Here is a 14,849-nt window from a genome sequence, read left to right on the forward strand (position 1 = left end):
TCTGAATCAATCATCGTTAAATAATTGGTTATTTAAATTATCTTAGAATTTAAATACAATAAATTTCATTGCAGACAAATTAAATAGTGAATAGTAATCTTTAGCTATAAGTGTATTTTTCTGTAACATGTGAAAATTTATGAGCATTCCTGAATGTTTTGGTTGGTTATAAAGGTTATGTTCCATTAGAGATGTGAGTAGAGATTACTTTGTTTCTAAAACTGTTTAGGGAGGTTAATAGGCATTTTTCTTTTGAAAGTTGAAGATCCAATTAGATTCTTTGTAAGAATTTCATAGTTGACTAAATTAATACTTGTCATTTACCTCCAAAAACCAGAAGATCTCTACAGGAAGCGTTGTTAATTGGGTTCTTGGCGAAAAAAAAAATTTGAGTTTTAAAACTGGCTGAGATTTGTTGTGTTTTAAACGTGGGAATGACAACTTCTTATATTACATTTGTTTAGCTACCTATTGATAGAAATGAAATACCACGGTGTTGTCACTGTAATCCATTTTAAGGAAGTGAGCATAGTTGAGCAGAAAATTGCTACATATTCTAGACTAATATATAGTTGGCTAATAAGTACATCTCTGTATTATGGCAAGTGATATCAGTGATATTGATACTGTCATCAATTTTAATATTTCCCTATGCAACTAGACATTTTCAAATAATTTTTCCAGTTTTACTCAATAGGTTGGTTGATCTGAATTCTGTAGATAACATTATTAGAGGAGTAAGAGGTTAGGGATTGTTGTTCTGACTTAGTGTTGACTGTGGACCTATAGATTTTTTTAAAAACACAATTTTTAACAATATAAGAGAAACCAAATAGAGAAAGTATTAGTGTTGTACCATTTAAAATAATAGCATTTAATATAAATGATCGCACTTCATTTTATTTCTGTTAGCAGGCAAGAATCTTAAGCAGGTGAATCAAGTTATGAAAAGGAATATTCTAGAGGATTAAGCCCATGATTATAAAGTGAATTAAAAATATTATCAAAATAATTACAAGAAAAGAAGAAAGGAGGAGGACAAAAGCATTATGTTCTTAGAATTGTATCTATGAGCTACATGAAATCTGATCTGTTTATATTAATAACAAATTTTAAAAAATAAAATATATTTTAAAAAGGAAAGGAGTATTCTAGGTTTTTTTTAAGTAGGTAAATATCCTTTCTCATGTGATAGAGTTGGTTTACAGTGTTGTGAAAAGTTTTAGCACCAGTTTGTAATATTTTTGCCGAAGAAATATGAAATGTTAGTTTATTATGAAATTTAACTGCAGATTAGAAAAAATTAGGATCACCCTGTATAATTTAAGTATATTTTAACTAGAAAATCATTAATTAGAGAACCTTTTGAGGTCTTTTACAGTCTAGAATGTGATATTTTTGTGTTTCTATTAAATTTATCTTAAAGTATATGATGTTTTCATTAAAACTTTGGTTTTAATTTATCACCTATATTTTTTCTCCTTTTAGGAGGGGATCCATGCTCAGTACAGCCATATTTGTCTATGCTGCTACATCTCCAGTGAATGGTTATTTTGGTGGAAGTCTATATGCTAGACAAGGAGGTAACTTAGGAATTATCAGTCTATTTTCCTTACAGGTGCTAGTATTTCACTGTGAGGTACTTGGAATTTAAAATGGGTAGTATAGCTATGTGTGAGGCCTCCACAGAGCATATAACCTTGTAGACGAATATAAAGGTATACATAATGGCTTCTGGGGAAAGTTTCTGGACAGTGGAAGAAAAATAGGAGAGGCAGCTATTCCTTTGTGTTGACTTACATGTTTATCAGAAGACACTGCAAACACTTGTTACCTGTATCATGGTCTCTTGCTAGGAGCTCCTCGTCATCCCCTTGCTCCTTTACTACAGTGACCTAGAAATGATGGAGATAGTTCATGGATGATTCAGGGGCACTGCGCTCAGGTGTTGTCTTCTGTGATGGCTTTCAGTAGTCTTTAAGTTCCTTTGTTTTCCTTACAATATTCTTCGTCAGGAAAGTATTGAAAATAGTAGACTTGCATATTTTAGTTTATGAATGAAGGCTAGTTGAAAGATTTTAAAACTATTTGCAAGAATGGAGACATCTTAAGGTAATGTTTAACAGCCCATCCAAAGTGGTGTCAGCATTAGGGGATCCTATCTTTTAGTAAACCAGGGAGGCTTACAGGTTATAGGAAATTAGAGTATAGGATCATTTTAAATTCTTTAAGGATATCATGGTTTACCATTGATTTTTTTTTTTTTATTGCTCCTACTAGATCTTCAGTATAGATAATTCTTTGGATTGCCTAAGGGGAGCATCATTATGAATTCCTGACTGTTAGTATTCAGTCTCTAAATTCTACTTCCAGATATGGGAAATGAGTCCTATCAAATAGGATTGAATCCTGAGGAAACAAATATACCTAAGGTGACTCCTTTGATTTTGACCTGGAAACTCATTAGAGTAGAAATTTTACAGTTTATTATGCTCATAAAAAGTTTCCACAGCAGAAGCAAATTTATTTAAAGAGGAAATTTATTCAAACCTGTACATAAATTTGCTTTTAGTCTCATTGTAAGTTAAGAACACCCACCTAAACTTCCTTTTACCTCATATACACTTGAAGGTTTGCACAGTTTATGCTGAGGTCTAGGAATAGCAAATCATATGATGTATAATCTGAAGATTATATTCTGATTTATAGTCCCCTGAGGGGGTCTAATCATGCCCTGATAATTTGTCTGAACTATTCCTTGAAAATGGGTTAATGTAGAAGTCAACATGGGGAATCAAGAATTTTTTGGTTATCTCAGGATTTGAATTACAGTGAAGCTCAAGGTCATGTTGTCTGCAGTACACTGAATAATGCTCTAGAACCAGTTTGAAGCCAGGGATAGCCTAGAACTTCAGTACAGTCTCCAGGGGAGTGAGGAGCAGTAGGAAGCACAGTAATGTGGATACTTGGGCTGTTGACTGTACCCAGTAGAATGTGCTTGGGGCTCTTAGAGTATGTGAGGGGGAAAAAGGAGAGACAGAGTTGGATAAGGACTTCTTTTTTTAAAGAACACGTCTGATTCTGGGAAGTTGATGGAGAATGCAGAAAAAGAAAATGACAGGACAGAGTTGGAATTAACTAAGAATAATACTTTAATGGCCAGCCTTTTTAGTGTTATTTTTCATATGCTTCATATTAGTTGGAAAGGAAGGGTTCTTGAAACTTGCCTGAAAAGGAAATGAAATAGAGGGAAAAGAACAGACTGAAGGTTTTTCTGGAGGAATGTTAAGATTTGGGGTAGCAGTTCAATGAGACCTATGTTTAACATGATCTAGATAAAGTTCTTTTATGAGAAAACAAAAGTTAGGATATTGCTTGTCTTTCTTGTGGCACTTTTCTCTTTGGATCCCTATAGCTTGTGATTGTGAGGTTGCATTTTTCAGTTGTGATCCAGTGCAATTCTTTACATTTCCTAAGCTATATGAAATTGTTTTACACCTATGGTGCACTTCTGTGTTTACTTTGCTGTAATGGAAACACAGATCCTTGTTGCTCTCCTCGTTTATTTAAACATGATGTAAAATTTTTCATTATGCCAGTTAAAATTCTTTCCATGATTATTTGAATAATATGTGATCATTATATAGAATTTTGGCAATGCATGGAGATACAAAAATACAGTTAAAAAATCTGTTTATAATCCAGTTACAAATCTGTAGTTTGAATCACTGAGCAACAGTTCATGAAACATTATTTTCTTTTCCTTTTAAAGATTTTATTTATTTCAGAGGTAGAGTTACAATCAGAGAGAGAGAGAGACAGAGAGAAAGGTCTTCCTTCTGATGGTTCACTCCCCTAAATGGCCACAACAGTTGAAGCTGGACTGATCCAAAATCAGGAGCCAGGAGCTTCTTCTAGGTCTCCCATGCGGGTGTAGGGGCCCAAGCACATTTACCACTGGCTTTCCCACGCACATTAGCAGGGAGCTAGTTAGTAAGTAGAGCAGCCAGGGCTTGAACCAGTGCCCATATGGGATGCTGGCACCACAGGCGGAAACTTAGCTTCTTTCACGACAGTGTCAGCCCCTTTTCTTTTCCTTTTAAAACATGGATACACATATCTATAATTATAGAACTGAGTGCCTTTAGAGAATATTTAACCCAGCAGTGTTTATACTTGTTTCTGAAACAGTGTAACCTCATTCCATCCTCTGACTCCAAACTCTAGTGCATAAAACTGTTGAAAGTAGAATTGTTCTGGTTGAAGCAGGGTCAGGAATCCTGGGATTTTCTTTCATCAGTAACTTCATGGTTATGGCAACAAGTTCTGGAATTCTAATACTTTTTTTATATAAAGATTTATTTATTTATTTGAAAGGCAGAGTTATAGAGGCAGAGAGAAAGAGAGAGAGAGAGAGAGAGAGAGAGAGGTCTTCCATCTGCTGGTTCACTCCCCAGATGGCCACAATGGCCGGAGCTGTGCCAGTCCTAAGCCAGGAGCTTCTTCCAGGTCTCCCACACAGGTGCAGGGGCCCAAGGGCTTGGGCTATCTTCTACTGCTTTCCCAGGCCATAGCAGAGAGCTGGATTGGAAGTGGAGCATCTAGGACTCGAAATGGCACCCAAATGGGATGCTAGAACTGTAGGAGATGGCTTTACCTGCTATGCCACAATGCTGGGCCTCCAAGTAATACTTCTGAAACTCCTGTTTAGGCCTGCTTGTAGCCCAGAGAGATTGAATGGTTTACCAAAGTTCACAACATTTTGGTAGCATGATCAGGACAAAAGATCAGAGTATTTTATTTTAGTACAGGTCATAGCCCTTTTTCTGTACAACCGGTTGACTTTACAAGTTGTGTTTCTGTTACATGTGCTCACAGAACTGGACTGGTATTTATTAGTTTTGAAACAATCATTAGGATATCAAATTTTGCATCCTATATTAAAATTTTAAGTAAATAATTTGATACTAAGTAATTACATTTTAAACATCAGTGTGGAGCCTGCGCTGTGGCATGGCGGGTAAAGCTACCGCCTGCAGTGCACCATATGGGTGCCAGTTCAAGTCCTGGCTGCTCCACTTCCAATGTAGCTCTCTGCTATGGCCTGGGAAAGCAGTAGAAGATGGCCCAAGTGTTTGGGCCCCTACACCCACTTTGGAGACCCAAAAGGAGCTCCTGGCTTCGGATTGGCCCAGCTCCAGCCATTGCAGCCATTTGGGGAATGAACCAGCAGATGGAAGACTAACTCTCTCTCTCTTTCTGCCTCTGCCTTTCAAATAAATAAATCTTTAAAAAAAACATGCACCGATGCCGTGGCTCACTTGAATAATCCTCCGCCTGTGGTGCCGGCACCCCGAGTTCTAGTCCTGGTTGGGGTGCCGGGTACTAGTCCCGGTTGCTCTTCTTCCAATTCGGCTCTCTGCTGTGGCCCAGGAGTGCAGCGGAGGATGGCCCAAGTGCTTGGGCCCCTGCACCCGCATGGAAGACCGGGAGGAAGTACCCGGCTCCTAGCTTTGGATCGGCACAGCTCTGGCCATAGCGGCCACTAGGGGAATGAACTAACGGAAGAAAGACTTTTCTATCTCTCACTGTCTATAACTCTCTGTCTCTCTCTCTCTCTAATTCTGCCTGGCAAAAAAAAAAAAAAAAAAAAAGCATGTGTGTCTGTCTAGTTCTGGTTTTCAGTTTCCCTTCTCTTTCAGGAAGAAGATGGATAAAGCAGATGTTTATTGGGGCATTCCTTATCCCAGCTATGGTGTGTGGCACTGCCTTCTTCATCAATTTTATAGCCATTTATTACCATGCTTCAAGAGCCATTCCTTTTGGAACAATGGTAAGTTGCTTAAATTTTGCTTTTAATCTGAAAGAGTGTGAACATTGTTAATATGAGACCTACTCTATAAAATAGTTTCAGGCAGTCACTGTTCAGCCCTGGAATACTAGGTCAGCAGGAAACTATTGTTGTTAAACTCCGGAAAATTTTGAATAAGTTCAAACCCATAGCCGTCCTTTTTTTCTTGATTCTATAAGCCAGTAAAGTAGAAGTCTTGAGTTCAATTATGATGAAAGAGAGCACTACAGCTCTTTATCAGAAATGGGGGAAGGTGGTGATTATATTTTAGAGGAAGAATAGTGACACATCAAGAAGCATGAATGTCATTGCCAGTACAGCTGTTTTTTTTTTTTTTTTTCTTTTTCTTTTAAGATTTATTTATTTGAAAGGGAAAGGGAGCTATCTTCCATCAGCTGATTCACTCACTTCTCCAAAGGCTACAACAGCCAGGGCCGGGCCAGGCAGAAGCCAGGAGCCAGGAACTCCATCTGGTTCTCCCACATGGATGGCAGGGGCCCAAGTACCAGGGCCATCTTTTGCTGCTTTCCCAGGCACATTAGCAGAGAGCTGGATCAAAAGCAGTGCAGCAAGGACTAGAACCAGTTACTCTTATGTGGGATGCTGGTGTCATAAGCATTGTCTAAACCTGCAGTGCTATAATGCCAGCCCCAGGATTATTTTCATGTATTAAAACTAGAACACAGATACAGTGATTCTCAATAGAATTAATCCATAGTATCTCAGTTCTTCTTGTTACCTTTTTATTAGAAACAGAATTTTAGACCTGGATTAAAAAGTAGTCTTGGCCGGCGCCGCAGCTCAATAGGCTAATCCTCCGCCTGTGGTTCCAGCACACCAGGTTCTAGTCCCGGTTGGGGCGCCGGATTCTGTCCCAGTTGCCCCTCTTCCAGGCCAGCTCTATGCTGTGGCCAGGGAGTGCAGTGGAGGATGGCCCAAGTGCTTGGGCCCTTCACCCCATGGGAGACCAGGAGAAGCACCTGGCTCCTGCCTTCGGATCAGCGTGGTGCGCCGGCCGCAGTGCGCTGGCCGCAGCGGCCTTTGGAGGATGAACCAGTGGCAAAGGAAGACCTTTCTCTCTGTCTCTCTCTCTCGTTGTCCACTCTGCCTGTTAAAAAAAAGAAAAATGTAGTCTTAGTTATAACTTGTGCATATATATATATACACACACACACAAACAAATGCAAGTGACCAGGTGGTTCTACTTTTTTTTTTATTATTATTATTTATTTGACAGACAGAGTTAGGCCATGAGAGAGAGAGAAAGGTCTTCCTTCCGTTGGTTCACCCCCCTAATGGCCGCTACGACTGGAATTACGCCGATCCGAAGCCAAGAGCCAGGGGCTTCTTCCTGGTCTCCCATCCGGGTGCAGGGCCCAACCACCTGGGCCATCCTCCACTGCCTTCCTGGGCCACAGCAGAGAGCAGGACTGGAAGAGGAGCAACTGGGACTAGAACCCAGCGCCCACATGGGATGCCTGCACTGCAGGCGGGGGATTAACCAAGTGAGCCACGGCACCAGCCCCCGTGGTTCTACTTTTAAGAGAGACTAAATAACTTAGTCAAGGTTATACAGATAATTAATGGTAGAACTAGAACCTATACCTCTGAGTTTCTTTTTTTTTTTTTTTTTTTAGATTTATTTATTTATTTGAAAGAATTAGAGGGTGAGGGAGAGACAGAGAGATCTTTCTTCTGTTGGTTCACTTCCCAGATGGCTGCAATGGCCAGAGCTGGGCTAGACTTAAGTCAGAAGCCAAGACCTTTATCCAGGTCTGCCACATGGGTGCAGGGGCCCAAGCACATGGGCCATTTGCTGCTGCTTTCCCAGGCACAATAGCAGGGAGCTGGATTGGAAGTGGAGCAACTGAGATTAAAACCGGTACCCATATGAGATACTGGTGTTGCAGGTGGCAGCTTTAAGCTGCTACAACACAACACTGGCCCCTGAGTTTTAATCTTGTCTGAGTTTTCTTTCTATATGAGTGTTATTAAATGGTTTCACGGAAATTCCAGGTGACTTTGGTTTTTTTATAGTCCAGGTTTTTAAAGATACATTGAATATGTATTTTTACTAAATATTTAATGATTTTTAGTTATGAATACTTGAAACTTGCTTCCTTATTGAATTTTTTTTCAAGCCAAAGTGCTAATTGTTAGGAAAAGGAAAAGATAAAAGTCATTAATTACTTTCTGACTAGAAAAAGTTTACTTCATAGTAATTCCAGGCCATCAAAGTAATATAAAGATATCTTAAAGATAATCTACTGAATAAAACTATTTTCATGATGCTTTAAAAGTTAAAATTTTGATTCTGCTATAGTTTTTCTTAGAGAGTTTTGAATTTGGTATTGGTTAAAATTCTAGTTTCAAGTTGCTTTGTTTCACTAATATTATAAATTTTGCCACTTTGTAAATGGAGTTTTTAATATTATTATTCAGTGTAATCTCCCTTTTGAAATTGTTAAAATATAGTATTAAACTCTAAACTGGACTAGAGAAAGTTTATAGAACTGAACTTAGCGAATCAAAGATTAAATGTGGCTGCTTAATAGGTTCCTACAATATCATGTTCTTAATTTGCATCCTAATGAAGGAATGCATTACATTGGCTTCAAGTTTTAATCAGGCCGATGGTGTGACATATTTTTCCTCACTTAAGAGTATCAAAACTTGTTTAGAATGTGAAAATTTAAGAGCTTGTGGTGAACCTAGCTATTCATTAATCATTTGAACTGCTTAAATTTGTAATTTTAGTTGTTTGATGTGTTACATGAAGGAAGTGGTTGTATATTCTTATAAACTCAGTGGTTCTCAACCCCAGGCACATAATGTAATCATTTGGAGATTTGAAAACTTCCGGTGCCCAGGGCTTTATTGTAAACCAGTTGATGTGTCCTGTTTTGTAGCCAGTCTGTGTATTTATCTGATTCCAGTTCACAGCATCTGGGGATGGTTCTGTTAGCTGCAAGTTTCCCAGACCAAGGTTCACCATGTATCAGAAAAACCAGGTGCACTTAACAACTGCATACCCAAGTTTCAGATCCTCCTGTGCGCTCTTCCCCAGACCGTACCTCTTTCTATCCCTGTAGTCCTTTGATCTATGAGACTTTGAGTCCTTTCTCTATGTTATCTGTGCTTGCATTTTCTGTTTTTTTTTGTTGTTGTTGTTGTTGTTGTTTGTGTGTTTATCAAAGTTTCCAAGACTGAGGACTTAATCTAAACTTAGTGACTAAACTTCTGCTTTGCCCTAGCAGGGTAATAGAAAAAGGAATTTTGCCCACTTGAGATCTGGAGTTTGGGTAGAATGCTGCTATTATTACCAGAACTAGTCTGAGATAATATTGTAAGTGGGTGAAATTTGTCTTTATACCCCAGCTTCTCCACTAATTACACATAAAACCATTAAATCCATGTCAGAGTAAACTTGTTGAATAGTGAATCTTAGAAGCTCAATACAAATAAAAGAAACATTGTGTTAGGAAAAGAGTTGCAGGTTGGTGCCGCCTCACATGGGGTACTATGTTAGGAAAATTAGGTGCAAAATAGAGAGGAGGCAGTGTACGAATTTACAGCCAGACCGAATTTATTCAGAGAAAATAAATTCACAGTTGGTCACCCACCTGCACATTGAACACGTGGCGGAAGGCCCCTGACCCCCGGGGCCAGGCCTTTTATATTTTAGGAGGGCTAGGGATTGGTGGGGCAGGGGCTAGGGGGCAGCAAGCAGAGGGGAATTTCTGGAACTGGTCTTTCAGGTGGCCATGGGGGCTGGGGTATGAAGGCAGTAGGGTGTGAGACCCAATTGAGATTCAAGGGAAAGGAATTCATTCTAATATTCATCTATCTTTTGGGTCAATGAACCAGAAATAGCTGAGGCTAATGTCTTTGTTCCATCACATTGGTAGAGGGTTTTGATGATATTCTGAACTAACACCTAATGTCCCAGGTTTAAGACATGATGCCTGCAGTCAAGAGACTAATACAAGAAGATGTAAGAGAAACTGTGAATTTTGGAGTTTGATGGCAGAAGTACTGCAGAGAACAGACTAGAATGTACTTGAAATTAGATTGATTCTGGGAAGATAAAAACTTTTTCTTTGGAAATTTGTCCAAGAATGATTTAGGTTTTGGTCCTATGAGAGTTATGTGTGATTTAGGAAAGATTTACAAAAGAGTTTTAGGCATGAAATCAGTTGTGGGCTATAGCCCACAGATACTAAATTTGATGTTATTGTAGTCTTTCAAGGGACAGAGAAGTTACAGAATTTTTAAACTCACAGAGGCAAGGTAGCATGGGAACTAGTGGTCTTTCTGTTCTACACATTATTCAACAAAGCATTCCCTGATAAATCTTTTACTTATCATACTGATAATTTGGCTCTCAGGGGGTAGAACAGTTGATGAAGGAGAAGTAATAAAGGCTGTGGATGAGCCATGCCATCCCATCCTATTGGGGATGAATCTTGTACATAATCAGAAGTATGCTATAGACTTTAGGAATCAGATTTCACATATATTTAGAGAACTGCTCCCCCATGATCCAAGTCTTAAGCTGTAACTGGGAAAATGGCTTGAGAATTTTAGATTCTCAAAATGAAACTCATGAAATGTAATCAGAAATTATCAGTGAAGAAAAAAATGGAGATCAGAATTAGTTGAGTAGGTACTAGCAGAGATTAAAAAGGATATTCCTCAAAGGTGGTGAGAAGAGTACAGTCCATCTAGGCATCAAAGAATAATAAAGATTTATAAAAAATAGTGTTAAGACTCCCATTACCTTAGTTGAACTATTGACAAGTGCTAAGGTGAACAAAAGGATTCTGTGAGGATATTTTCACAGCAAATCCAAAAGCTCATTACATGGGATTACTGATATAACAGAATAAAAGAATAGTTCCATCCCATTTTCCCTCTTTTTAATTTTTGTCAAATAAAGTAACTTTCTGAGAAGAAATTAAGAAGAATAATTCCCTGATAAAAGAGAGTAAAGCCTGAGATTAGTTAGGTAAGGCAATTGATTGTCCAGGAGTACCTTGCTATTTTAATTGGAAAGTCTTGTTGTTCATATAAATTTATTTTTAAATGGCAGGAAGCAATTAAGATGAGGAGCCAGTATGGATTGATTAAAATAAAAATGCTAGAATAACTTTACTTCCTCTTTTTTTTTTTTTTTAGGTTTTACTAGACTATAAGAACAAAAGAAGGAAGTATTATATCTTGTTGGACAAGATAGGGAAGTGTGGCCAGAATATTAGTATAGTAATATAGATGTGTAACTAAACAGTGACAAAGAATATTAAGACATTACCACATACTATCCTTTAGTGACAAATGTTCTTGACTCTGACCTGAAAAGATCATCTGTTGTCTATTTCTGCATTTTCTGTTCTGTTTCATTGGGAAAATTATCTTGTTTTTTGCCAATATCATGCTGTTTTGATTACTGTTGTTCTATAAGTATTAAAATCAGTTCTTTTCAAAGTTGTTTTAACTTTTCTATATCCTTTATATTCCAATACAAAGTTTAGAATCAGCTTGTCAGTTTTATGCCAAAAGCCTGCTCATGATTTTGAATGGGATTGCATGGAATATATCTATAGCTAGTTTGGGGAAGAATTGGCCTCCTAACAATATTGAGTGTTTTGATTCATGAACATAGTATATTTATATCAACTTATTTAGGGGTCTTACTTTTTCTTAGCAGTGTTTTATAGATTTTAGTACTAAGGTTTTATCCATCTTTTGTTGAATTTATCCTCAAGTATTTTGTTAATTTTTTATGCTGTCTGTAATTTCAAATTCTGACTGTTTATTCCTGACATAGAGAAAAATAATTGGTTTTGAATATTGACTTTACATCTCACAACATTGTTAAATTCAATTATTATTCCTAGCGGCTTTACTCAGACTTTGAAATAGAGATAGAGATTATTAAATTGTCTCTGAATAAAGACAGTTTTACTTCTCCTTTCTTATCTATGTCTTTCTTTTTCTTGGGGTTACTGCACAGAATAAACCTTCAGTGCATTTAGAATACAAGTGATGAGAGCAGACATCCTAGCCTTGTTCCCAGTCTTGGTTGGGTGGGAGGTGGACATTCAGTCTTCTGCTATTAAGTAAAATGTTAACTGTAGTATTTTAGTGGGTGCCCTTTATCAGGTTGATAAAGTCCTTCTTACTCATAGTTTGCTGAGTTTTTTAAGTTGGGACTAGAGACTGAATCTTGCAACAGCCTTTTTTGTATCTTTTGAGGTGATCTATGATTTTTCTTTTAGTCTGATAATATAGTGAATACCATTTATTAATTTTCTAGCTTAAATCAGTCTTTGCTTCCTTGATAAACCTCAATTTGTCATGATGTAGTATATTGTTGAATTCTGTTTGCTGAAATTTGTTTTTTTGCATGCATGTTGTGAAAGCCACTGATCTATAGTTTTTTTATAATTTTTTTTTCTGGTTTTGGGATCAGGATAATGCTCACTTCCTAGAATGAATATTTCACTTCAAGTCTAGTGCTTTTTCCTGTAGAGCACTGAAGTAACCCAAGAAACAGAATGGCAAGTTACATATTAACATGTTGAAAATATCTGGGTGAAGTAGTTAGGCTTCTTAGATACATTTGTGTTTGAGTTGATGATGCTCTGATTAATAGATCCACTAGTGGAAATGCTTGAATAGAGGCTAAATAATTTTAAATAGACAAATTCATAAAATATATGAGTTTGAAAAAAGAATAGTAGAAGAAATGATCTACTGTGAGCAAATGTTGAAGAAATGCTTAAGCATGGTGACAAAGAATGATTTGTTTCTTAAGAATCACCTATAAACAATTACTATCCATCATGCTTAAAATTTCCTAAATAACTCATGATTGGCTGATTTTCTTCTTTCCATTCCACTCACACCATAGATTTCATAAAAGGTGAGTCTGGAAGCAGAGACAGAATAAGTAACAGCTACATTTTTGGCTGAAGTTGGGAAGAGCTGATTAGTTGGTAGATCTTTGGGATAGTAAGCACTGATAGCCAGTACTTGGTTCTAACTTGTTCTTGCAGAGTGGGGAGGCAGACCTCTACCTGGAGTATGTACGTCTTCTCTCCACTGCCTTTTTATCACTGTCCTCTGGTCCATGAATAGTGGCTAGGAGCCTTGGGGAGGGCCTTGTATTAATTTGAATTCTAGGGTTTCCACCATTTTTTTTTACATCAAAAATTTTTTTTTATCGTAGCTGCTAAATTTCATTGGAAACTCAGTATAGAAAACAGATGTAAACAAGATTCTATGAGTCTAAATATATTTTTCAAATTCACTATTTTACCACCTAAATTTAAAGAGCAATAGAGTTGTGATGACTACAGATCTAATAATTAGGGGTATAAATAACAGGTCAGTTCATCTTCATCACCAACCAGTTTATTTGGTTATCAGTATTGAGAAATATCCTGACTTCACAAGTTAATTAGTTCTATGTGATGTTTTTAACAGCTTGCCTTGAAATCTCAGAGAATTCCTCAAGTAAACTCATCCAGAGCCTGAACATAAGGGAATAGGGAATTGGTTTCACAATTTAATCACCAACAATTTCTGACAAAACTCCTTACATTTTCTATCATGTGCACAAAAATGCAAAAAGAAAGAAGAAGGTTTTTTTAGTGCTAAACAGTAGATAATGTCTTGATAGACCTTAAAGGAGCCTTTATTGCCTGTTGTATGCCCAGAAGGCAGAATGTACCCTCACTTCAACTGCCACTCAAGGCCTGTGATACACATGTGGCAGTAGTGCCTGTGCTTGTACAGAACCTAATAAGCAAATATGTGTAGGCCTGAACTGAGATGAGAAGGGATGTAAGACCAATGTAACTAAACAGGCCTTCCTCATCAATGATACATTTTCTAGAAGTTTGATTAAATATACAGAGATAGCTGGAGAAAATTTAATCTAGGCTTTGCATGAAAATGAGTACTTACTTATGGTATCTCCAATTTGTTAATACTTGGTAGAGAACTCTATTTTTATTACAAATGCTTAAAAAAGGTTTTTTAAAGCTGTTTTCACAGGCTATTCAAATCAAATGCCTGTGGAATTCCTGAAGTTCTAGAGCAGGACTTGAAGGTTTTATGGAACAGTGTTGTAAACCATTCCTTCAGACCATGTGATACCATCTAGGAGTGTTTTCTTCAGTTTCTCGTTAATCCTTATTTCAAATTAAAGTTCTTGTAAATTACCAGGAAAATAATAGATCTTTATTATAATATGTTAGGTTTATGAATCTTGTAATAATTAAGAAAGCAGTCAGAAGCAAAAATTGAGACAGGATTTACTCTTCCATATGTGTAAGACTTAGGTATAATTGACAATAAAATATTTAAGATATATTAAATTCGTGCCTTTTCATATTTCAGATTCTTATTATATAACAAGAGATATTCATATGTAATATGAACAGTAATCCATCTTATTTATAGGTCTAAACTGAGAGACTTGCTAAGTGTGATCTTTCAAATGTGATTACAGAACTTTTGTTGTTTTTTAAAAATTTATTTATTTTGAAATTTAGATCACAGAAGGAGGGAAAGATAGAAAGATCTTCCATCTACTGGTTCACTTCCCTGATGGTTGCTGTGGCCAGTGCTGGTCCAGGCTGAAGCCAGGAGCTTCAGCTGATTCTCCCACATGGGTGTCAGGGGCCCAAACATATGGTCCATCTTCCAGTAATTTTTTTTCCCAGGCCATTAACAGGCAGCTAGATTGGAGGTGGAGCAGTTGGGATGCCAGTGTCACCAACAGTGGCATTACCTGCTCCATCACAATGCTGGCCCTTACAGAGATTAACTCACTCATGTATAGAGGTTTTATCTAGAAGAAAGAGGACACCCTTTGGCTTGTTTAACCACACACAACTTAATGAAGAGAATAGTCGTCACTATAATGTTGCCGCAAGAGATTCTTTGCTTCTCCTGCCATCACCATGGATTTTTTCTCATACTTCTTCAT

General features: G+C 37.3%; 1 protein-coding gene across 1 annotated transcript in view; it reads left to right on the plus strand.

Annotated features, from left to right (window-relative positions):
* Positions 1-14,849, plus strand: part of TM9SF3 (transmembrane 9 superfamily member 3) — a 72,005-nt gene that overhangs the window by 38,588 nt on the left and 18,568 nt on the right. The window contains exons 8-9 of the mRNA XM_062213907.1: positions 1,489-1,583; positions 5,703-5,833. Of these exons, the coding sequence (XP_062069891.1) occupies positions 1,489-1,583; positions 5,703-5,833 (226 nt within the window). The remainder of the gene's footprint in view (positions 1-1,488; positions 1,584-5,702; positions 5,834-14,849) is intronic.

This window comes from Lepus europaeus, chromosome 17 (genome assembly GCF_033115175.1).
Source record: "Lepus europaeus isolate LE1 chromosome 17, mLepTim1.pri, whole genome shotgun sequence".
Taxonomy (NCBI): Eukaryota; Metazoa; Chordata; class Mammalia; order Lagomorpha; family Leporidae; genus Lepus; species Lepus europaeus.